Source organism: Tetrao urogallus, assembly GCF_951394365.1.
Source record: "Tetrao urogallus genome assembly, chromosome: 5".
NCBI classification, from domain to species: domain Eukaryota; kingdom Metazoa; phylum Chordata; class Aves; order Galliformes; family Phasianidae; genus Tetrao; species Tetrao urogallus.
The window spans coordinates 5,081,108-5,106,843 of NC_136818.1; the positions used below are offsets into that span (position 1 = coordinate 5,081,108).

At 41.8% G+C, this 25,736-nt stretch overlaps 1 protein-coding gene across 1 annotated transcript in view; it reads left to right on the forward strand.

Moving 5' to 3' along the window:
- The window catches only part of GLIS1 (GLIS family zinc finger 1), a gene marked incomplete at its 3' end in the record, with an annotated part of 177,358 nt that overhangs the window by 77,573 nt on the left and 74,049 nt on the right, over nucleotides 1-25,736 (forward strand). Inside the window, exons 2-3 of the mRNA XM_079536471.1 lie at nucleotides 3,615-3,813; nucleotides 9,909-11,010. Of these exons, the coding sequence (XP_079392597.1) occupies nucleotides 3,615-3,813; nucleotides 9,909-11,010 (1,301 nt within the window). The remainder of the gene's footprint in view (nucleotides 1-3,614; nucleotides 3,814-9,908; nucleotides 11,011-25,736) is intronic.

The window sequence follows — 25,736 nt, forward strand, 5'->3', positions numbered from 1 at the left end:
GGCAGGGATTCTGTGCTCTTTTCATCTGGTACTGGTAAGTTACAGTATGTAGGTTAAAGGCCCCCTGATACCAGTGAAAGAGGAGATGCAGTTCCAGACATGGAAAATGCTTCAATCTCATGTATGCCAGCCAGTGATATTAATATTGCATAAAAAGCCAGTTGTCAGAAGGCCAGATTCCCTTCTCAGTTACGCTGGTGTAAACCAGACATTTTTTCCTTTCTTTCTGGAGACAATGAGTTTGCTTTCACATGTGCTCCAACATTTGAACGTTGACTCCAGTTGTCTGCGTTCGGAGACAATCTCTCAGTCTTTGTTTCAGTTTGCTTTGTGGAAAAAGAGGCAAAGTGAGACGTTGATGTAGTGGGCACGTTTGAGAGTGCTTTGGTGCAGGAATCGCGTCGCATGAAGCTCTGATGTGCAAGGAATTTGTAACTCTTGTTAACAACTCTGTGGGCTACTTTGTGAAGGCAGAGGTGGGGTAGGTTGTCTGAAATGTGCAATTTCACCAGTTTGGCGTGAGTTTCTGTTCCTTTGCAGGGAGAAAATGTGTTTTCTGGTTTGATAGTTACGAGAGAAGATAATTGTTCTTGATGGCATGTGAATAATGTTCGCATTATTCTAGGAAGTCTCCGTCTTCATACACATAGGTATCAGCGTGTGCTACAGTTGATATTGTTGAAAGTTGAGTGGAAAATTCAGGTTTCTGTGTTTTGATAATATGGTAAGATTGATAAAATGCATTTTTAGAAAGCTTTAGTGAATTTCAGACTTGTGCCATTTAGAGAATGGAAAACAAGAAAGTGGTGTTATTACAGATCAAGTATAAATCTAAAAGCTTTTGAAAGAACACCCAGTAGTTTGGAGAGAAGTTAGGTTTTGCAAAATGTTGCTGGTTGAAAAAGTGAATACCTGTGATGTAGGTATTTAGGTGTAACTGATGCACCAACTTCTCTTGATGGTGTGGCCTTCAAAAGTGTGTAGAGCATCTTTCATCAGTGTTCAGCAGTATATTTTGATACCCCTTCGGTGTGATTCATAAATTCAGATGAACAACCACAAGTCTGACTGTGCAGTCTTACTAGGGAAGAAGATATTACCATTGAAATGAGTCAGTTGTAACGGGAATAAGCCAGGATAGGACAGGAATAAATGTGGAGATGTAGACTCCAGAGGATATAATAGTCACTTATGTCCTGATTACAACCAGGACGCAGCTAATTGTCATAAGCACCCACTGTAAGCTGAAAGGCATCCACTGAGATCTTAAACACTTCAGTCCCAAACCACCAAATGCAACTGATTGCCCTGCACGAGTCAAAAGTTATTGTGTTTCTCTGCATCTTCTTTGCATCTCCAGTCATTTACAGCAGCCACAGACTGTCAGTGAATACAAATGTCCCTGAATATCGCAGTCTCTGAAAATGAAGCTCAGATAACGAAAACATAGATATTAGTCACCATGAAGGAGGTTAATGGCCTATTTTGTGTAATTTAAATGCAGTAAAATCTTATGAATCTTCCTAAAATTCTTACGTAGTTTGTTTATTTCTGTCAGATATTGCTGGCCTTCACTTCCTAGCACTATCCACATACCTTAGTGTTGTGATTGGAGCTGGGTAGGAAAAACCCTGCATTGTCTTTCCAATTGTAACGATTCCAGTGTCTTGAAAAAATAAAAATCATACAAATAAGTAATCAAGAAGTGTAATGTACCAGCCAAACACTGAGAACTTTTCACCAGTAACAGGGAATTCTATTCTTGAAATGTCACAGTGATGCCTCGTGAGACTTGTAATTTGGGTGTCACATGTACCCACTCTTTGCTCTGAGTCTGGATGCTTGCCTGGACTGCATCTTCCTCTGCCATGCCTTTCCCTTTACAATGGGGCCGTGGAGCATGATGGGGAAGCTGTGGAGCCCGGCCAGTGGAGGAGAATGGACTTTTGTGCTGCGATCCCTTTCACAATTTCTCCAGTTACCAGAGACTTTTAATGCCTCTCCATGTCACCTGTTTCTTCTCATCTGTACTCACCAAAAACTCGGATGTCATTCTCATTGCTTTCAAAGCGTGCCCTGACTGTAATTGTAGAGGACCACAGCAGCAAGCTCTGCCGCTGTCTTTCATTAGCCATAGGGGTGGCAGCTATACAGAAGAGAAGATGGGCTTTCATGCACTTTCAGGGTACCTTGGCTCTTGAGGAGCTGTGTCAAAGCAGTCAGCGGCAAAAATCGTGGAGGTGCTTGAGCCCTTCTTAGACACCCATTCTGAGATGGCTGAATGATGTAAAGATCAAGCTGGTAGATGGCAGAGCTGTGGTGAGATTAATCATGCCTTGTAACATCCTAGTAGAGGGCAAACGTCGGTGCTTTTGAGAATGACTAGTTTGTGTGATGTGGAAGTGCAGCCTGTCTTTTCTGTGCAGAATTTGAAATCACTTCAGTGCAGTTTGGCTCTGTTGTACCCTGACCAAGAGTGCTGGGTACGAGGGGGAAGGAGCTGCTTTCTGGGCTGAGTATGTAACTGCAGAAATACGCTTGCAGTTAGTTTCTGACACCATGACAGTTTGTCTCCTTGGGAAAAAAAAGCAACAGCAACAACAAAGAAACCCACAAGAGATCAGAGGGAGATCTAATATATTAAAAGCATGATTCATATACAATAATGAAAATGATGGTAAGTGGGTATTGTGTATTTTTTAGCCAGCGTCTAAAGGTTAAATGCCTCATAAATACTTTCATTGTTGCACATGTATGAGTATTTGACTAGTTCCCTAGAGTTGAAAAACAAAACAAAACAAAACAAAATGCCCAGCCAAAAACAAATAAAAACCCCCACCAAAATGAACACACTTGAAATGAAATGAAATGAAATGAAATGAAATGAAATGAAATGAATAGCGCTTGACCAGTACCATCTAGGTTCTTAGTTCCCCCTTTGTCCTTTCTTTTCAATGGAATTACTGTTAGTGGGTATATTTATACTTTGAAGAACATTGCTGTAGCTCTAGTCTGTTTTGCCAAGTCAAGTAAAATGCAATATCCACCAAAACAGAGCTGATTTTTATTAGTTGTAGTATCACTTGTAGTCATGAGTCACATTGATCACACATATACATTGAAGTAAAATTTTATTTGACCTGGCAGTCAAGGAGTAACATGCCCATCTAAGGTCGTAATTGCAGAGATAATTGTCTGCAAAGAAAATCTTGACTTACATCACTGAGCTGCTCTCTCTGAAAATAAAGGGACTCTGAAAATAGAGAGAGACTGAAATATTCTTCCACAAAATCTGGCAGAGGCAAGATTGTACCATAAAAATACACAGTCAGAAGTTATCACATGAAGTTTTTTCTTAAAGTGTAGTGTAAAATAGCTGCAAAAAAAAAAAAAAAAAAAGAGAAATAAACAATCTTAATTCACAGATTCTGATTTCTCTGGAATTAATTTTTGCTTCTTTGGAAAACGTTCAGTTTCCACTGCTAAGCCATTTACAAGAAGTTTACAAGGAGATCCAAAATGAACATGCCAAGCAATAGGAAGCATAGATAGTTCTTAGTCAAAGGCTTATGATCACTTAATTACTTAATTTTTTTATTATTATTTTTTGACAGTTAATGGTGGCTACAGTCATTGTAACTTGATCTCCGAGAAGAAGAACATGATGGACGTGGAGATGACGAGTAGCTCTGTACCAGTGTGCAGACAAGGGCTGTTCATCCACACAGGAAACCCACTTATGCGAGACCACCCACTGTCCTGTGAGAGATTACTTCACGTCGGTCAGCTGAACCTGACACACTCTGATCTAAGGTATCCCTGCAAGTATTATGGGTCTGTCCACTTAGCTCTTCTGGAATGCTTCCTTGTTGCTTTCTGTTTCCAATAGAATCTCTGGGTATCCAAGCACCATACTGCAGGAAGAGTACTTTTGGCTTTTGCCTCTTTTTGGAAGTTCTTTGGATTCTTGTGTAACCATTCCACTCATCTGCAGGTTCTCACTGCAGGGATATGCTCGTGTGCACAGGCAGCAGTCCAAGGCAGTGCCAGTAGAAGTCGCTGTATATGCAGCTGCAGCCTCTCTGCTTCTCTGTGTGGACTTTACTACCATGCTCAAAAGTCAAGGAGAGTTTTGCCGGGTGTTCAGATAGTGTCACATTTGCCTCCTCTGTACTTCCACTTTCCACACCAATGCCATGTCCCAAGCCAGTTTCTCCCATATGGCAATTTCGCTTGCCACCATCAAACCTACAGGAAGCCATTTTTATATGTGCAGTATTTCCTTTAATTTTCGGTGTTCCCATACAGCCACATCCTCAGCATTTGTTTTTAAGGCTGTAATGTGAAAATTTGGTCTCTGGTTTTGATATATACAATGTAGTTGGATATGCTACGAACAGAATCTCTATTTAAACATTTGCTATAAATTAATTGTATGAAAACACATTATTTTTTTGTTGTTGTTACAAATTTAACATTACCAGATTTTAAACAAGTACCCTAAACAGACATCCATTGTGAATAGAAGCCTGCTATAAATTTAAATCTGTCCATCCATTTTAATTACTTCTTTTTGGCAGCGTGTATAATACAGAATAATCTTGAGCTTTTTGAAGAGCTGTAGAAAAGAGAAACCTCAATAAAGCAGCAGCCTTTATCTTAGACACTTGGAATAATTGGCGTGGTGCTCTGCATGGTACTATCAGACCCAAATATCCATAGTCACAGCAAAAGGAAATATGAACTATAGTTTGGTCTTGGAAATCTGGCAGTTTCTGATTTTATTGTACATGTTTATGTCTTATTTCCCCTTTTCCATTTACTTCTGGGTTAAGAACATCTGTGTTTTTAGGAAGAGAACACGCAGCAGTGTGGTAAGGAAGTGGAAAGAGCTGTTTGTCTCTTTGAAAAGAACAAATAATATCCATGCCACATAACAAAATATTCTGCAATTGCTACAGAGATTTGTAGATGATATTGCAGCTGTATTCAAGTGTACTTCCTCCCAGCTTCTTTGTGATTCAATGTGGGATTGCCACTTACTACGCTTTTTTATCCTGTCAGTGAGTACAATTATGAAACAAAGATAATTAGGGCTGTAGCAAACAAAAGGAGGAAGAGAGTAGTACACTGCTTAGATCTTTTGGAACCTTTTTGTAAAACCTATAATGAGGAAATGACAGATACCTGCATACCATGGTCACAGTACCCACCCTTGGAAATATGAACCCTTTCCAGTTCTTGTTTGAGAAGGATTCCCAGAGCAGCATAAAGGGTTGTCTTCTGCATAACATGAGAAAGTGGCAGGTGACAGGCCAAATTGTATCCCTTTATTTTATAGCATGGTCTAAAACCTGGAGGTTCTGCTGCTTGCTAAGCAACAGTTCGGAATTGTTCAGGGAATACCTTGAATGTCCTTTCCATTCCTTTATATGTTGTCACGCTCTATTTGTGTGTCTACCCAGGCAACATTGCCTTTGTCTGCATAGGATTCACAAGGTAATGCCAATGCCAGCTATGGACCCCTGAGATACCATGTCTAATTTTGTCATCACACACATGGTACAGAACCAGAACCTTGGCATGTGAGAGAAGGTGGACAGCAGCTGGGATGATTTCTGTTTGCAGTGTTTGTGACAGTGAATGTTCTCGATGAACAAGTAACAAAAAACAAGAGATTTCTCTGAAGATCTTGGAACAGGAGAACATAGATGGAGTGGGGGCAAATGCCCATCATGTTCCAGTGAATTCAGTGGGAGCTGAGGGTGCCCTGTACCTCCCCAGATTTCAGCCATCCTTTTCTGATACAGGAGAGCTAAAGGGCTGGAAGTGACAGATGTCAGTGCATAGAAGGCAGTGCAGATGGTTTGGTTGCTCTGTCCAGCTCTGGTGACCAGCATGGAAACAAGCAGAGATACAAATTCAGACAAGTTTTCTGAACTGATCTCTGAACCACTCTGCTTTTCTTGGATATGCAGTGTCCAAAGAAAACCCAAACAAATCAGAGAGCATTTCCCCTGGCAATCCAAAATTTCCCTCAGGATTTGGGGTTATCATTGGCTTTGTCTTTTCTTCCCCTCGGTGCACTGAAACTTGTTATCGCCGTCAGCTTCTCTCTGAATCACTTTATGCTGTAAAGTGCATTCTGGCAATGACTGCTTAACCCAAGAATCACAATCTCTCTTCATCCTGGCCCCTTCTTTTCCCACTCAATTAATATCTTTCAAGTTGTGCAACATAATTGCTGCTGCACGCTATCTGTGAAGGTGATGTGTGTGGGACTGGATAAGTCCTAATACCTTCCTTACCACAACTGGAGTCAGCACTCAGCTGGTGTTGGCCTTTTGTCAAATAATCCATTATCAGATGGAGCAAACCCGCCCACACTGTGCATATAAAACCCAGGGAGGACACTGGAGCAGTCAGATAGTGTTGCAGAGGGTCTCTGGATGTGCGGCAGAACAATCCCCTCCAGCTTCTTAAAACTGTCAGTTACCACTGCTTGCACATTTACAGTGGCAAGTGAAGGAGTGTCCGTTTGTTTTGTAAATAATCTGGAGATTTCAGATACTGTGGTCTTTTCCTCTGAGGGCAGTAGGGAATGCAGCACTTCTGGCATGGTGCTGCTGGCCTCGTGCTCTGGCTCCAGTTACCACGTAAGGGAGTCTCTTTGGAAGCACTGTTTTCCTGTCCTCTGAGAGGCTGCTGTTACCCTGTGAAGGCCTTACACTCAGCTTTCGTGTGCTGAGCAGCAGTACTGTGGCCTCAGACCGGTACACAGATGCTCCCTGCAAAGGGATGCATATTCATGGGGTATGTTCCCCTTCCAGCCCGCTCCTGTCCATGTTCACTCACCTGGAAGCCCCCAGCGCGGCCCTCGCAGTTCTGTGTGTCCACACGGTGCTCTTTGTGCTGTCCTGCAATCTGCCATCCCTCTCGCTCTCTTTTGGCCATTTGTTTCATATAATTTATATTTATATCCAGGGATTATAAAGTCCTTAAGATGACACTGGCTATGCGTAGCAGCTCTGGAACCTGATCTCTGGCTGTAACAGCAAGATGCCATGGCAGAACCAAATAGCATAACAACATGGTATAAGAGATGCATGGTGTGTTTCAGACACCTTGTCTCTCTCACATCAGCTTTGCTTCCCCATCCCTTCTCCACACTCCCCAGGCTGGAAGAAATCTGCAGGGTTTTCCCTAGAGTTGTGATGGCGAAATTCTGCCAGGAATACAGTTCACTTTCAGGCAATTTTGGCATTCAGTACATCACCACTTGACCATCAGGAAACTGAAACAAAGCCAGATTCTCCGTGCAAAGTTAATGATTGCGGGATATGTAAAGCACTTAGTGCTGAGGAGAAAGCTGTAGCGCCCAGAAAGGCATGGTTTCTGATCTGCATGAGCAGCCTGTCTTACCAACATGTAGGCAAAGCATGGGTAAGAAGGCTCTGCCAATGAGATGCTTGAATTTAGTGCCTTCATCTCTTTTGGTTTTGAAATATTCTTGGAAAAAGGTAGAAAACTCTTCTATGTGTCTCATATTTTGTGCTGTAGCTGTATCACAACCGTACAGTCCTGATTCTAAGTAAGGTCTTGTGCTAGAAATGCAGACTGATGTTGGTAGGAACTTGGGGAATGTAGTATTCAGATGATAAAGACATCTTAATCCATCCTGCAGGTACTCTGCACTGACTCCTGCTGGAATTCCTCACATGGATTTCTGGCAGGCTGGGAGCTTTACATAATGCTTAATAGTATGACACCAATTATCACGGGCTGAAATGCAAGGATTGCGTTAGCTTTATGTGATGTGAGAAATGTGTTGTGTTTGTTTTAGCCCGAGGCTTTGGGACCACTAAGCTGTGGTACAAACTGAATTATTTTGAGGAGTTCTCATACAGAAGAAGCTAAATAGTAGGAAATCTCATGCCTGGCGTGGAACACTGTAAACCTTTCTCAGAAAGCCTTTAAAGTAGCATACTTTCTACAGAGCAGCAGAGCCACAAGCTAGTGAGGCGGAGTTTCCCAAACATGTGCAGTGCAAGTTTTTACTAATGCTTATGCCACATATTTTACAGACATATGGTTCTGTAAATGTTAAAAAATAATGTATGAATACTGTGTTTTTGAAAAAAAAAAAACCTCACCATCTGCAAAACCAGGTGCTTTAAGTTTACCCAGAGACCAACTGTGCAAACCTAAAGGGAGAAATTATAGCTAATGGATTATGGAAACCTCTAAAATTTTTAAATGTAATCTTTTTAAACTTCTGGTGGCAAAATGCAAGATCTAATTGTTCCGTAGCAATGAATGGTGGGGAATTTCATTTCTCTCATGTCCTTAAAGCTTTTTATATCAAGCCCTACTGGCTGCAGACTGTTGTAGCTTAGAAACCTGTCACCAGTGGATGTATGTTGCCAGCTGTGTGCCTCAGATTGATAGAATTCTTTGACAGCTTTCATTTGATGAGCAGGAAGTCTTTCTGAAGCTTTTTAAAATTTTATTTTTATTTTCTAATTGAGAGCTGTTACAAAGAAGGAGTTAATAGTGGTTCCAGCTCCTTGTGTTTGTGGTGGTCTGATGGAAGCAATAGAGATGAAATCACCTAAGTCAAAAAATAAATGCTGTTTAGTCAGCAGCTCTGCAGTTTAACGTATGAATACGTCCACAATATCTTAAGCATATATGTTTCTTCTTTTGAAATGTGTCAGATTTGTCAGCTACAGCATCACACAGAGTTGCCTAACGGCCAGGTTTTCTTCAGCTTTTCTGGTGATAGCATCAAAAAGCATAAAATTCATTTATATGGAACATTTCAGCATAAGAGCCCTAGAAGACCTCTCTGGAGGGTTTATTAGTTCAGGTACAGCTTTCCTGCACACAGATGTACTGCTTCCTCTTACAGGCCTGGCACGTCGTTGCATGGTGAAGCCACAGGTTAAACCCAACCACGCTTTAGGGATATGTTAAGGCACTTCCACTGGTCCTAACCAACAACAGGCAGTTGGGTCATGCACAGTAAACGTTTATCGCTGAGATTATTATTATTTTTTTTCATTTTAAAGCATAGGCCAATTGCTGACTGCTTGGAGGAAAATGTTAGAAAGAAATATTTCCTGGAAGTTTTACTGAAAAGCCTATGTGGGATTCCTGCTTCCTGAGTGATTGAATTCAGCACACATCAAAAGATGTTGAAAATCACTTCTGCAGAACCATCCTTTAGCACTTGTAGACCTGGGCAGATTATCATATGAAAAATGGAAGTGAAAACACATAGTCTGCCAGTTTAAATCTCCCGGTTGTGGACTTTTTCAGTTCTCTTTTGACTGATGTCTCATCAGCTCTGGACCACGGGCTGAAATGAGCTATTCTTTATTCGGAAGCCATTTTTTTTTCCTTCACAGATCTCTCTCTTTTTTAATTCAGTGAATTATTTTAATTCTGTCACGTGTAAGCAGAATTCAGCTATAGCCTTTTTGGGTTTGTGTGAACAAGGTTGCCACGGAATTTTCCCAGTACACTGTGAGGAAAATACTGATATTTGAATAATTCAAAAAAGCCCAAAGCTCTCAAACTTCATTCTCAGCTATTGTTTTGCCCAATCTATTATGCATTGAAAACCTAGATTGTGATTGATGAATTGCCCGTAGCAGAGGTGGGGAGACTGGCTGTTCTGTGCATAACTCACTGTGTAAAATTAATCCTGTGTAAAACGATGCTGCCTTTACAGGGGTTGTAGAGGAAGCACTGCAGAATTTTTTATTGTAATTGCTGCATTAGATGAGCAGCATTCGGCGGAGAGCGAGTGCTTCCATTCTCCAGGGCTTTACAAATGTTGTGTCCTGTACAAAAACGATAAATCCTGTGGTAGTCAGTGATGCTTAATACAAACTATATTACAGGTCACCCAGGTTTCAAGACTCAGTAGATTCTGCTGCTCCATGCCTGAATGGAAGTCACCCGGCTCAGCACATTAAACAAGAATGCCCCGGTGATTATAAGGCTCTGTCTGAGGCTTCCATGCACAGAAGGATTACAGAGGGGATGGAGCTGAGAGCCTCTGGTAGTCTGCATCCCGAAATAGACCTAATGAATAATAGCTTCACAAATTCACTTTCTTCCTACTTGTTTAATAATGAACACAGCTCCTCCCCGAGTCCGTTGTCACTTGGCACCCCTCAGCACTCAGCTAGGCTACAAGCAAGCAACCTGAAGAAGAGATGCATCTCTGTTGTGCCGTCTTCAGCCGAAGGAATTGATATTGCAGCTATCATCCGCACATCACAGACGTCACTGGTCACCTGTGTGAATGGACTGCGAACTAATTCAGCTGGCATTTCCTCTCATCCCGTGGAGATCAGTCATCACAGTGCTCAGAAATCCTCTCGGCCCCAGTCTTGCTCTCAGCCTGGAAACTCTTGCAGTATTCCCTCCCCTCCGGCATGCCTTGTACCTATTTCTGCTGAGTGTGACAGAGGTGACTGTGAGCAGATACAAATGCAGCAAGTCGAGGAGAATGGAAGTCTCAGCCTTATGATGAATGGTACTAGCATTCCTCATCAAAACACCTCCCACAGCACACAGAAGGTGAGTTTCCTAAAACAAGAACCAGCTGACGATTATTCCTCCACCACTGATCTTTTCCGACATCATCAAGGGCTGCCTCCCCCTTACCATCTACACCAGCAGCTGAGCCAGACCCAAGGGACGCTGCCTCACTTACATGCCTCTATGTCTCCGAAATCCCTTCAGCCCAGTGAGGGGGATGAGCAGGACCTCGGCAATGGCAAACAGGTCTGTCGGTGGATTGACTGCAGTGCCACTTACGACCAACAAGATGAACTGGTCAGACACATAGAAAAGACCCACATTGACCAGCGGAAGGGAGAGGACTTCACTTGCTTTTGGGCAGGCTGCGTCCGCCGCTATAAACCCTTCAATGCTCGTTACAAACTGCTGATTCACATGAGGGTTCATTCTGGAGAAAAACCAAACAAGTGCATGGTAAGTCTGGAATATATTTGTTTGAATAGAAGCATATTACTCTGCTCTCTTTTTTGCTCTCCCTTTAACCTTATTCTAATACAGTTGTCGTGCTTTCCTGTAGCCATCTGCAGCAGGCTAAAGGAGAACTGGAGAAAACCTTAATATAGAAGGAAATGTTTGAGTAAGAAGCACTGTGGCTCTTGGAAAAGGGATTCGGTTTCCTTATATGAGAGCTTAGCTTTTAATACAGCGCTTTATTTTTTTAATATTCATTAAAGCATTAATAAAGTGATGATCAAAGCACACAGCAGTCACTTAACGTAAAACAAGTCACTGAGCCTCGGGTGACTTTTTTAATCGAGAAACATAAAACACATCTAATGAAATTCTTTTCATTCCTTCAGCTGAACAGTAACCCACAGATTGGTGAGTGCAAAAGTTTCAGCTGGTAGTTTGGAAAAGAAAAAGAAACTTGTTAAGGATTTTAAATAGTTAAAAGAATAGAAAGAATATTTTCAATTACATTTTCAAAGGTTCTCAGGGACTTTTTTAATTTGTGAAACAGAGCTTTAAAAATAAGTAAAAACCATTGTTCTCTTCTGATCAAGAAGATGTAAACAACATCAGTGTTCCAAAAAGAAGATCTTGGGAATAGCACCATCTCTGCATCTGCCCACCATGATGACAATATGGCCAAACTAAAATAAAAGTTAATGACTTCCATTAAGCTTTCCACATGTTTGAGACAACAATGATATAAGACCCTGACTGAAACAGATGAAGCAAAACAAGTTTGACATAAGCTTCCAAATTGGGCCATGAAATTTGGAAAGTCTTATTTGCAACACCCACAGGCGCACGCGTGTGCGTGCATGCACTTACACATGCACACACACACACAGACAAGTCCAAACAAAGGAAATGTCTCTGAGAGCAGGTTGTTGTTTGTGATAGGCAGAATCTTTGACTATATGTCTATTTTATTGTTTTGATCAGAGAATGATATAATGGAAAATGTTTGTAAGGAAAATCAAGACAAACTTTTCCATGGCAAGCTGTAGCTTTGTATGGAGCAATAGGAAAACATGCTTTTATGAAAAGCTTTCTTTTTTTTTCATTTGTTCAGGGATAAGCTTGCTGGCTTACAATGGGTGTGTCAGGGAAGAAGAAGGAAAAAACATACTCAGTGTTTTACAAAACGTTTTAAGGCTTTTGTAAGTGATCATGCCATTATCTTCTATCTGCCATCAAATAAATGAAAAATATTATCTTAAGATCTGCACTGCTCAGTGGATATTCCCACAAATAATACTGGAAATAATGCAGATATTTCGAGAGCACCACCACATTGTCCAAGATAAAATGGAAAGTCTCTGAAGGCTTACTTATTTATCTCAGCTTTGAGTGAATGAACCAACTCACTCATTTCCAGAAGTAGCTCCATCCGTATTTAAAAGCACAAAGGATTTTGAAACGCCTATAAATATCTTTGTTTTGGTCATAAATCATCTAAGAATAATGAATGTTAGTTGCTTTTTACCAAACAAAAGCAGAAGTAAGCTGTGGAAGCCTGCAGATTTTATTTTAGCCTTCTTTTTTGTTTGACTGTTTTGAGCCATCTATAATGAAATCGGTCTTCTCCCCACTTTTATCTCACAGTTCTTAAAAGAAATATTTAAACATGAAACCCCAATTAGCTTTACTATCATGCTGAAAGATTCGCTGGACTCTATGGGTGAGGGAAGTTTTGTCTTTTTCTGCAAAATAGGTACTTGACAGGTATTGTATAGCAGAATTCTAATGTTACATTCCCATTCCTACAGGAAACTGGATAAACCAGAGACATTAAATCATGTAACATCCCAGCAAATGCTAACAACTTCCTCCTTTCAATTCCGTACATCTGCCTCAAAGGGCTGGCTTTTGGTAACATCACAAGGCTCAGCATTATGAATAGGTTGGAAAAAACTTTACATCAGCAATTGCAGATAGCCTTCATGACACAGGTATATAGCCTTGGCATGGAAGCACATAGATGCGTAATTCCAGGAGACAGTGTAGTTGTTCCCCTACATGAGATTGCCTCTGTCATAATTAGGAGTTTTACCTTGCAGAACTTGCACTTAACTCTTCTGTTCCCTGAAGAACCCTCTCCAATATCAGCAGAGTTATCAGTGTATTAAGAGTTACAAGCTGGAGTCCTGTGTCAGAGCAAACCTGGATCCCAGTGGGCACATGAAAACTATGTCCTCTTTGCAAGCTTAGTTTTCTACCGTGGAAAGTCCTTGATCTAGCAGGGACCAGATCCAAAGCTGCAACACAGCTTCTTAAAGTTATTAATATCAAGACGAGATTATTTGCCCAGTGAATTCCATTCCATTTTAAACAAGGGTTGCTGTGCAGCGTTTCAGTGTGCGGTGATGTCATGTCATTTTAAATGATGGCTTTTCTTTTGATGTGGTAATAATTGTGCCGTTATTCCTGCAAATTAAGAAGGTAGTTCATTCCGTGTCTATACAGCCCTGAGATTTTGTTTCATTTTTGCTGTAGCTCTGTTGAAGTAACTTTACATCTCTTGCTATTTGTAGTAGAGATTTTCTTCCGCTATTCACAATTACCCATTGTAGTTTTTTTAAGCCCTTGATTTTGTTCCCCTTGGTAAGATTACAGGCTGTGAGGTACCGGGCTGCTCAGGAGAAGCGAACGGCAAGCAGCCCTCCGCCACCATACATGAAAGTATTTTTCCATGTAAAATTATTAATTTCTTATGGCAGGCTTTGCTACTATGTACTGTAATAGACAAAGGAATTTTGGAATTCAAGCTACTTGAGAACAGGAAATACATGAGACATTTTGATTGAAAAGTAAATGGTTCACTAAAACTGCAGTTAATCCTTTTATTATCTTTCCAACAGCAGTTTCCACAATACTTTCATGAGGTAAGCTTCCTTCAGTCCAACTGTAACACTCTCATCGTTACAGCTGGTTTAAATTTAGCCAGTCTGCTTCTTTCTTTACTACAGACGGTTGACAAGCAAAACAGTATCTGGTGCAGAGAAGTACTGATGTTGCAGATCCATATTCTGCTTGCTGTGTTTCGTTGCCAAAACCTGTACTATGAGTGCACTGTTTTCATACTCTGTTAAATATTCTAATTTAGTGGTGCCTTCTCGTCATTGTGTCCCTCAGTTTGGTTTTTCCTTGGGCTCTGCAAGTAGTCTAAAGGAAACTACCTAATCTCTTTGCAATATCCTGTTATGTTTCATACTTAACTCATGTTATTTTAGTTTTATTAAATTTGGGGTTCATCTGCATTATAATCAAAAATATATCCAACAAAAATAATGATGCAATGCCTTTAAGACTTTAACTTCTGAAGATTAATTTCATGCTTTTTTAGATTTGATGTCCCAGACAATTGGAATTTTGATTGTCTGAGACAGCAAAAATTAGCAAGCTTAAATGGTTTTTATTTAAAAAAAAATTCGTTTCTCATAGATGCATCTTTTGCTGTCTTATAGTTCTTCCAGTACTTTGGTGGGTAGAACCCTGCTGATCTCTAAATATTGCATCCTTGGTTTAAGCCCCTGCTTGTAAATGTAAATTTCGTTGTCTGGAATTGTTTGATTTGGAAAAATCTAAACATGGCTTATCAGCTTATCCTCTTGCACTTCTGTGGCTTCATAAAGAGCAGCAGATGAAGTTCTCATCACTGTGAGCTTATGTGTTCAGGGAAACTCTGTTGCAGGCCTTCACAGACCTGAGAAAAGATACATGTACCTTGATGGAATCCCCACATATGCCATTTATGTTTATAGAAATTGAGTATGGTCACATTTGTGCCATCCCTGGAGGCAGCTGGACGGTGATAACAGCCATTGTTATTCTTTCCAGTTCATGTGTTTCAAAGAAACAAATGCCTCCCGTGTGCGTTTCAGCCCTGCCTGTGGGCATTGTGTTTCTTAGGTAGATAAGGCTTTGAAGCAAAATCTTTCCTTCTTGCATGTGTGCAATATATTCCGTTAGGGAGCAGTCTCGGTGCTGTGATTTGGGTGCTACATCCGTGCACTGTGAAACTCAGCACTTGTGCTTTTTGCAATCAACTCTTAAGTCCCTGAGGGGGAGGCACTGAAGGTACTGCACTGGTGACTCAGATGATAGGTAACTTGCCTAAAGGTGTCTTTAGGGCCTTTACCTAAAGGCACCTTTAGGCAATTCCAGCTTACCAGCGCGGCTCCTGCATTCGAATCACTACATCACACCAACTAACCATTGGCAATTCTACCTATGAAACAGATCCTTGTACAGATTGCAGGAGAGATAGTGGGCCTGCTGTGCTCCCTGTTATTTTCATTGTACGCCTCTGACGCGGCTGGTTTCACGTGGCATAGACCTGTGAAAACTTCCAGCTGAGTATGAGAAGGTGCTGCCTCTGTAACACATCATGGACTGAGACCTGTTAGCACACCTGTGGGAAAAAGGGCTTGTTGAGCACATTGGTGTTACTGCTGCTGAGGAAACCAGTGGGGAATCTCGGTTCCCAAAAGACAACAAGTATTACTCTATCTGCAGTCAGTGGGGAGCCTTGTCCAATAAAGTGTGGTGGGCAATACTGAGATCTCAATGGGCTACATCTGGTGAGTCTGAGAGTCCTGCATCTGCAGGGAGGAGAGGTCTGTGTGCACAAGTTTGCATGCTTTGGAGTTCCTTCACCTAAACAATGTGTTTCCATGCCTGACTTGAGGGAATATTGTGGAAGTCTGCAGTGTTTTCATCTCTTAGTGTGGATGGTGTCATGTGCTGATGCCAAAAAAGTGTTTGAACAAAACAGTATTAGCCTCACTTTCTTTCCTTTGAAGTCAATAGTAGGAAACATCCATTCTATCAAAGCTGCCTTACCGCAGATCTCTTTTTATTAGGTTTTTCTGATGGCATTTCCCGATACTGTCAAGGAACTGCACTATTAAAAACACTGTGATTAGAGGAGAAGTAGATGGCAGAGCAGTGGTTTGGTGAAAATGCAGTGTTTATTTGTTTATGAAACCCACTACAGATTACAGGGTAGTGCAGATGGCTTTAAAGACGCACTAACACTGGAGGGCAGGCTGTTAAATGTCACCATGTTGGTTTACCAGCAGCAGCTGGTTGAATTTGAATTCTTTCCTGTCCACAGCAGAGCTCCAGCCTGGCAGATCTTGCAGTTTGCTCTGTGTCTGGGCTTGTCCTGTACTTCACTGCTGTAGAACAAGAACCTAAACTGTTGTTCTTTTTGCGGACAGGAGGCGTACTGCAGTGCCATGCAGGGTTGTGGTGTCTTCAGGGGCTCCACTCCTGCCTGCTGAAGCAGAGCTGGTGGTGTCTCCCCCTCTGGATTATCAGCTCCCCACCATGAACATTGGGAAGAACGTTTAGGACATTCTGTGAGGTGCTTTATTGCAGGGTGATGGAGAAGGATGCTGTATACTGGCATAGCGTGGGACTTCAAATACATGCTTTCTTAGCTTACAAGAGAATTTAATTCCATCAGGTTTTATTTAATTTGACTTGATAAATGATTCCGTAATTGGGAGCCTGGTTAAAACATAATAATTATTTTTGGCTGCAGTCTTCCTGCTATATTTATGCAGAGCTAATGGCTGCTTGTAGATATTGCTGTTCATTCTGAGATAAAGCAGTGACATCACCACAACATAGCGAGTATTCACTCTATGAAACTCACTGCCATGAGATATAATGGAATTATTTAGTACTGCTGTGGTTTCTCACAGCGCTGGATAATTTCCACTATTAGAAGTCAGAATGTCCTCAAGCTAACGTGTCAGGGCAAAGCAGGCAGAGTGGTTTAGGTGGACTTGTGGCACAAGAATGGTTGTTTATTTCCATTTTCCAAAACAGAACTTTTACTAGATATTCAAGGCCAATTATTTCAAACCAGTAGCAGAATCATTGCAAAACAGTTTTGAGTGGAAGGTTGTCAGTGAAGCTGGATCACGTTCATTTTGGAAAACAAAATGATAGGGGAACAGGGAATGGGACTGGAGGGTTTTGTTACTAGTGGCGTTTCTTGAACAGTGGACTATTTTGGAAATAATGAAACGTTTCTGTAATTTACCTCATCTTTTTTGACTTTCCATTTCAGAATGAAAAGCACTGAACAAAGAGGCTTTTTACGTTGTGTAAAACCTCTCCCTCTTTGATTTATCTAGTGTTTTTATCTCACTAGAGCAGTCCCCAAACAATTGTATTTCAGCTCATCCTGAACTGATTTCTTCTCTCTTCATTCTTCAGTGTTTTGATTTGCCCGATGAAAAAAAAAAATTGACATAACCCCAGCTGCACATTATTGGAGGGGAAAATGCACCGCTTTCCCCAAAAGCAGCAGAGGTGTGTCAGAATCCTAAACACTAAGCTTTCAACAAATACCTGCCAATGTCTGATAGACAGAGATGACCCTAAAGAAACATTTTTGTGTAAGAAATGGTTCTGCACGGTGACTGCAGAGCTTTGCTTCCCGTGACACAGAGGAGAGGGAGTTTCATCAGGCCTGCTTCACACTGAGCTCAGTCATTCACGTTCTTTGTCAGATCGTATGGGCTGAAGCATGCCCAGCTTAGAAACTTGAAATTTATTAGTTGTGACCTGGGATGTCTGGCTGCCAGACAAAATCCTAGGCATCGCTCCCAGGTCTTTTTAGAAGATTTTGCTAGGCTCCCTTCCTTTCCCTTTGCCCAGTTTGCACACAAAAATGACATCTCGATACCACGTTTTTATCTTTATCTCACTGTCCCACAAAACTCAGTTAATGATTCCTTCTCATTTTAAGACACAGAATTATTTCCAGCTCTGCTGTGGCCTGGCTCTGGATGATAGTCCACATGGAGATTTATTCAAACCCCCATCTCAGCGCAGGCCTATAAACCTCTCATGGGGCATCACCTTTTGAAGATACTTTGCAAGCGGCCTCTTAACTCCCAATTCATTCCAGCTGCACCACGAGATCACTTTCTTTGCCATGCAGATCAATGAATTGTATCAAATAATCACATCTGAGGATGCAAAAAGTGAAAGGCTTTCCAGCCTCTAAGCACTGGGTTTGCAATAACTTAAGGATTTCTGTGGCTCACCATTTCCCATCTAACAAAAGCGTGGCAAGGTTTCTTTTTCAGCTATGCATCCTGTCTGGAACTAAATCGTCCGTCAGCTTCACTGCATGGATCTGCTTAGTAAAGATCAAGTGGTGCACCCAAGTCATGAGTTTTGGAGAGCTGTGAACTGTCTGCTTCCTGTAGGAACGTCTTAATATGCCCCAAAAGCACTCAAAGATGGGTCCAGCATTGTTTTATTAGGGTAAGGTGTCTCCAGAAGGTGTGGGAAAACAGGTTGCCCTCAGTGGTGTGTGGCAGTTTGCAGTTACCTGGGAGCCCTGGCAGAGGATTTTTTCTCACTAAAATTTCATTTTTTAAGATTTTGCCTCTGAGCATTCCTATTACCATTCAGAAGGTGGAAAGCTTGAAAGTTCTAAAATTTTAAGCAGTCCTTGTGACTGCGTTCTTGAGGTTAAGTGCTTGGCTTTATTTTATTTCCGTGTATGTGTTCTGTGGGAATTATTATAAATGGCACGGGGCTGCTCTGAGCTCTTGGTGATGTAGCCTTTCTGAGCAACGGTTAACCTCAGAAAGAAAATAGCTTGAATCACCTGGCAGAGGGCTTGGTCAAATTAAAAAGCAGTAAAATTAAAGATTGTTTAAAAACTGTGCCAATGATATACTCATTAATGTTTCTTATTACGCCAATACATTTTAATACTCCGTATTAGTGAAACATATGTCATTTAATAAAAATGTTAATCTGCATTTGCAGGCAGCACAAAGGCTGTATAGTACAGTCTCGGGGGAGAAAGAGGAATTTAGTGAGCATTAAAAACTTTATGCAGTCATTTATGCAGTTCTAAATGTGATGCATTTGTTTGTTCCTTCAGGGCAAACCAGCACCAGTTAGCCTTTAACAATCGGATGAGAAATAAAAAGCCATCGTCCTGCAACACGGGGCCTTTATGTTGGCTTGGGCTTCACAATGGGCCGGATTCTGAAACCTTCCCTGGCTTGATTAGCAAGCTGCCCAGCCGACATAATAATGAGACGATGTGCTGTTTAAACCAAGTATGTAGAAACTTGCCCTTCTGGCAGCTGGCAGTCCACAACGAGCAAGATTATCAAAAGCAAAGCCCGAGTTCAGTTAGCTATTGCTGGGATGTCCCCAGCTCAGACAGGGCACCTCTGAAGATGAGGTGCTCTTTCTGTCAAAGCAGACAGTGTATAATAGAGTTACTGAAATTTCATGAGCACTTGTGGAAATGTTGACCTTATACCTCCATTTTCATACAAATACAATGAAGTAAGTCTCTCTGGAGCAGAGCGAGGGTGAATAGTCATGGTGAGGTAGTGAGGCCAACAGTGTAATGCATCCATAATGACAGTTTGCCTCTCTAGTGGTTCTGTCGGCTGAGAATCTCAAAGCTCTTTCCCATTTCTGCCTGTGTTCAGCAGAAGTGCAGTGAAAGCTGTTGCACCAGATGCAGTTCAGTTCAGACAAATTACTCTGCTACTTTCTGTCCCCTCTTACCCTTGTGTGGCTGTAAAGAAACCCTGAATTTACAGCAGGGTGCACGTGTCCAGCAGGGCACAGGGTGCCAGTGGTCTTGTGAGGAGTCCCTGGCAGAACAGGCAGGGACAAAGTGGGAAGACTTAAAGTCACTGTGAGGCTATTGACCTTTACTGATGAGAAAAAGACCTCCACTTCAGAGCATTACTCATCTGAGTAAGGGTGTGCAGAACTGTGCTTTTATTCAGCAACTTTCAAAGAAAATGTTGTCGTAACAGTATGAATTCTGTTCCAAATTTTGCTTTTGTCTTCCCTTATTCTCCTTCTATTGTTGTATACAGACAACATGTCTGAAGAGATGCTCGCTCAGGTACAGTGTAACTGCAGTGTTAAATAATTGATCTTGATCTTTCTTTTGAAACAGCATCCAAGGCATTTAAAAGTGGGAAATGGAAAAAGCATGTTCTCATAATCCAGCTCAGTAAAGTTTGCACAACTGCTCTTTGTTTCATCATCCCTACAATAAATCTTTCATTTTTGCCAATTGAGAATGCCTACTAAATCTGCAAGTGATTACTTCCCTGAATTGTGTTGGGATTCTTGCAATACATTTTTCTTACATGGGTAATGATAAAATAAGAGTCCATCAAAAATACTTTATTGCCTGGCAGAGAGCCTTTCGTGAAATGGTTTTGATTCAGGGAGACTCTTCCAAGCATTTTAGAGCCGTTGCTTACAACTTTCCTTTAACCCTTGCATGGAGGGCTGCCAGGCCCTGGGAATGCCCTCAGTGAGCTGCAGAAGCAGGACCTGGGTAGCAATTCTGCTGCAGCCTGGGGCTTGGGCTGCCTGCATGCTGTTCAACCTGTGTTTGTAGAGGCTATTGTGTTACTATTAGATTGGAAAGCTGATGAATGTCAGACTGGCAGGAACCTTGTAAAGCTAATCTGATGTGTCCTTGCTGATATGATTTCACTCTGTTTCAGTGAGAGAGAGAGGAAGATGGAGTATTAAACAAAATAGCAGGAAAACACAGGGCAAAACCGGTGGAGCCTTGTAGTCACTGAGCCCAGCCTCTGCAGTCCCAGGTATCATGTCCCATGACAGTGACCCTTTCAGTACAGCCAGAGGCACAGAGTACATTATGGCTGTGCCTTTGAGAAAGATGCAGTGACAGCACAGCAACTTGAAGTCAGGAACTTCCAAAGCGATGCGAGACAAATCCAGCTCTGTTTTTCCAGACTTTCAGAATGAGTGCAACTACATTTGACTGCCTTCATGCAGGAACTGACCAGCTGCAAAAATTGCTGTGCTATCAATCCATTGTGAAGGGATCCAGTTCCCTGCTGATCTCAAGCACACTGTTTCCACATAGAACAAGGCCCATGAGGTTACTGCTGGAATGGCCCAAATTGTGATGCCTGAAAACGTGTTCTAGTACTGCAGGAGAAAGGGATCTGGCATGAGACCTACCGTGTGGGGCTTGCTGCACTCTCAGAAAACCAGCAGTAGACCTGACTCAGTGCGGAGTGTGCTCAACAAAACCACATCTAATGCTTGACACGTTGCCCACTTGCCTCTGTGCAATAAATTCTCTAGTCAGACATGACATGGGGAGAGAAGAAAAAAGAATATGTGAAAAATATATAAAAGCATCGCAGTTATTCCTGCATAGCCTCAAACATTATCGTCTTAGTTTCAGCCGGACAGAATTGATTTTTTTCACAGTGTCTGGCAGGGTGCTTTGTTAGCCTTAGGAGAAAAACAGGTGAGGGATTCTGTATCATCTCTCTTTCACAGATGGATACTGAAAAGCAGCAAGTTTAGAACTTCTTAAATGAAAGACTTTTTTAACGCAGGACAAAGCAGAAGGGATCGGTGTGGAAGAAACCGTTCTGAACGCTGGCATCCTGCTCTGTGGGACGTGGTATCTCTAACCTTCCATTGCTTGCTCTCGGGGAACTTGTAGCTGGGCCACTGGAATGACAACACGTTTGAAACATGAATATTTGTAGCTGCATTACTTCATTTCTGGTGCTGTAAAAATACCGTTCACATAATGGGGTAACAGCCTGCAAGTTCTCATGATTTCAACTGTTTTGGAGTTTCAGGAGTTCTGTTCCCTTGTGGCAAGCATCCATCTCTCATTTTAACATCTTTGGCACTCGCCTAAAGGATGGGAAATTAAAAAATGATTAAGGGGACAGAGAGACAGTCTTTTAAAGAAAGATTAAAGGAATTAAGGGCTGGGGAGTAAAGAGCAAGGGAAGGGAGGGATTGTTTAGAAGAGAGTAGAGCATACAAGTGGGGGTGATCAGGCATAACCAAGCAAAGGAAAACTTAAATCTAATCTTTCAGTAGAAGCTTTCTAACTATGAGGTGTATCTTAGACTGGAACAGTTTCACAGTGGACACTTGGTGCACAATTGTGTGAAGAATATGAGCTAAGCTGTCTGAACAACTGGAAAATATGTAGAAGATCCTGATTTCTGCTGTTCTGTGAAAATCGATTGTGTCATTAGGCATAGGAAAAGGAACTGCATTAACATTCATCAGAGTAAATGTTAAGCCTCCAGATGTCCGTCTATGCTCCAAAGGTATTATTTGTGTATTTTGTCCTCATAGTGTTGCTGTGAAGAAGTGAGGGACAGTGAATGTGCAGAGGTGGTGCTGGGCAGCCCCCGTATTGTGGGTCCCCCTGTCCTTGCAGGCAGGACTATCAGAGCATTTCACAACTGAATGCTTGCTTTACACCTGGCAAGTATGAAATCAGGGATGACTGGCTAGAGCAGTCGACTTACCACAAAAGATACCTTCTGTTTTGTTTTGTTGTTACCAGATTTTACCTTTGTAGAACAAAGTGTTTCTTCTCACCATGAATGAAAGGTTTGCTATTCATTCCAGTGAATGCTATTGTACTGTATAAAGCACTGTACCAGAAATGTCTGTGCTGAGATGTACGGATGGTTTATTTCTGTTGGCTGTTTGGGCACATAAAGGTTGTTGAGCGCAGCAGCTTCACCTGAAGATTCCTGGTTTAGCTTTCTTCAGGCAGTGAAATTCACTTTTTGGTTCAAGCCTGATATTTTGCTGTGCACTCATCCCACTGTTCTGTGCTTTGGCTAAGAAGGGATGTGGGACACATCTGCACTGTGGATGTGAGGGATGCACCAACAGGGGATTACAGTCAAGTATGCTAAGCAAAACTTGGGGAGAAAGAGGCCAGCTCACTCCTAACCATCTCTGCTGCTGTGTGCATACTTGGGCCTATGCTGGCCAATTCTTTGGTGTCTCTGAGTATGATTGATGGCAGAAAAACAAGGCAATGACAGGCATGGTAATGCCTTGCTGTTATATATTTGACATGGATTGAGATTCCTTGCAGAGGTATTTGTTTGCTCATCAGGACATGCAGAGCTCTGTTTGGTCTGAGTATTTGCACCAGCCATTCCGAATAAGTCTTTAGCAGGTGAAAGCACCTCAATTTGAGAATTGCTTTAAGGGTACTGATGGACAACAGAGGACTGTGTTTGTGCAGCACTAGAAGTACAAACTTAGGAGGTAGATCATGCTTGTTTTGAACATTTCATGTTGTCACATACAGGCTCTGATACGTGTATATTGTTTTAGGAAAATCTGTGTTGAAACACATCTCTGAATGGCAACAGAAAAAAGTGGGCATTGCAGTCATCCCAAATACTTTCGATTTTGATTGTTTATAGCAACGCTGACGGAAACTAACACTGTACACAGAACTGGTTTTGAAGCTGCCCTTTTTCGGAGTTAATGACCCACAGGCTAGTGGAAATTTGCCAGTTTTTGCCAGTTGGGATCTGGCCTGATTTTTCTGGGAGAGAACAGCATAAGGCCGTTTCAAAAACCATTTGGATTTTTGAAAGTCTGTGATGGTTGTCTTCTCTCAGTCTGTAGCTTCTGATTTGTTGTATGTTGCATTCCTAGTTAACTTGTGCTTTGCCCAAGGACAGCATACCCCAATCGCTCAGGTAACTGCATTTAGATCTGCATCTGTGAAAACACAGACCCATTCCAGTCATTGTGGCCTTCCACATTTCACAGTTCTATTAAATGACGGCTTTGAGGATCCACTGACACAGCTCTGTGTCCATCCAGGTAGGGTTGTTGTATGCATTTTATGAGAGGCCGTTTATTGCACATGTGTCTGACACTTTACCCTGGGATTTCTCATATGTTAGGCATGGCTGGTTTGGCTTACATAATTAACCTGGAAAAGGCAGACTCTGTACCTGAGCACATTTGTTTCTAAAATCAACAAAAGAGAGGGAGCGAGCCATTTATACCAATTATATACACAAAAAATTCCTTGAAGGCAAGGCTATATACCATGCATTATGTTCAGGCAAGTATGGGATCATTAGTGTCATTCATAATAATTTGATTTACCCCAGTGGCTCCAAAACAATACATGGCTTGTAGCCTTGTGAATCGGTGTGCATTAAGAATTGCATTGGCAGCCCTGCGTTTTTAGAAGGAAAGCTCTCAGGTCTCACCATGGTGGAGGTTCTTTTGTCGTACAAGTTTCTTTACTAAGATAGATGTTACTTCAGTTCACAATAAACAATCCGACTCCGGAGTTTTCAGCCTCAGTTTTCCACAGACAAATTGTGAAAGCTTCTAATTGTAGCCTAAACAGAACCATATTTTTCATAAAAACACGACAGCGTGTCATTCTAAATTTACGGCACTTTGCCTAGGAACCATTTCAAGTAGAAAAATCCAGCCTCCGCCTTAAACAAAACAGTCCAACCTGTGCATTAAGGTGAGTGCTTTCCACTATAGTGTTGCACTAGAGATGTTGTCACTGTTTCAGCTCTTTCTCTCCATGCAAAGACACCAGTGTATACTGAAGAAAATGTTATTAGTTGAATACTGGAAAATTCAGCTTAAAATGGTTGCTAGTAAACAACTACAGCAGAGCTGTCTGATTTCCAGGACTGATTGTAGCCAACTTTAATTTAGATCATGAAAGATGAAGAACAGAAAGCCTTTAAATACTGATTTCAAGTTCTTTGCTGCATTTATGAGCACACAGTGGCTTTAGTCATGACTTGAGTCTGTTTCTGATAAATTGTGATAAATGTTTCATAATATTATTATAGAATTGGACACATCCTTTAGCTATCTAACTGTTGGACTGATTTAAGGGAAGGAGAGGCCTGTCAGTGTCTGTACATACTGGAGCACATCAGTGGCCTCTGTGGCTCCCAGCTGGGGCTGTAGCTACTGTGCTGCTCTCCCATCCTCTATTGGCACTGTGCTGCTCTGCCTTGGGCAGCCAGTGAGCACACAAAGCTGTCTGTGCAAGGCAGGGGCTCCATCCCTTGTGCACCTGCACAGAGCCTGCCCAGCTGCAAGCTCACAGCCTGCAACAGTCCCTAAAGGCAGATTTCAGTGGTGCTGACAGCAAAACTCCCATTGACCACAGACAAACAGGAACACAGCCAGCCTGTATGATACAAGCTTAATAGTCAAACCCCTGCTGGTGAGATGCTGAGTGCTTCTGTTACAGAGGTGGATGACTTACCTGAGCTTCGCCATGCTCCACACTGCTCTGTTATATGGTGCCTCTGAATGCTGCTCTCCGTAAGTTCCTCAACATGTTTGAAAGCAGGGTGATTTAGTTTGGTGACTCAGCTTGGGAGGAATCATCCAGGAGTTTTGTTTTCTCGGTGAATTCAGTTGTAATTGCACATTGTAGTAATGTTTAGGGCAAAACAGTACAAAGGCATTGAAGCCTTTTGTTACAGTGAGTCACATCTCACTGAAAGCCAAGTGTCACACGAAGCAGACAACTCATGCCTGGCTGTCTTTTGGGGCTAAAAGCTGAGGGTACATGTTGTACCTGTACGTGTCAGAGTGGAAGTCCTGGGGCTCAGCCACAGCCTTCATGTTTTGTTTGGATAGCAGCAGAGCTCTGTGCAGTAGTTACTTTGGAGCTGGGCTTCCTGGGTTTGTTCCTGGTCTATTTATTCATTAGTAATAATTGAGTGTGAAAAACTAGCTCTGTTTTTCAGTTATTAAAATACATTTTTGTCATTGTGACCAGTTTTTGTCATGCGTGAGGTGTATGTTCTGAGCTGTTTAAACACCTGCTTGTAACACTG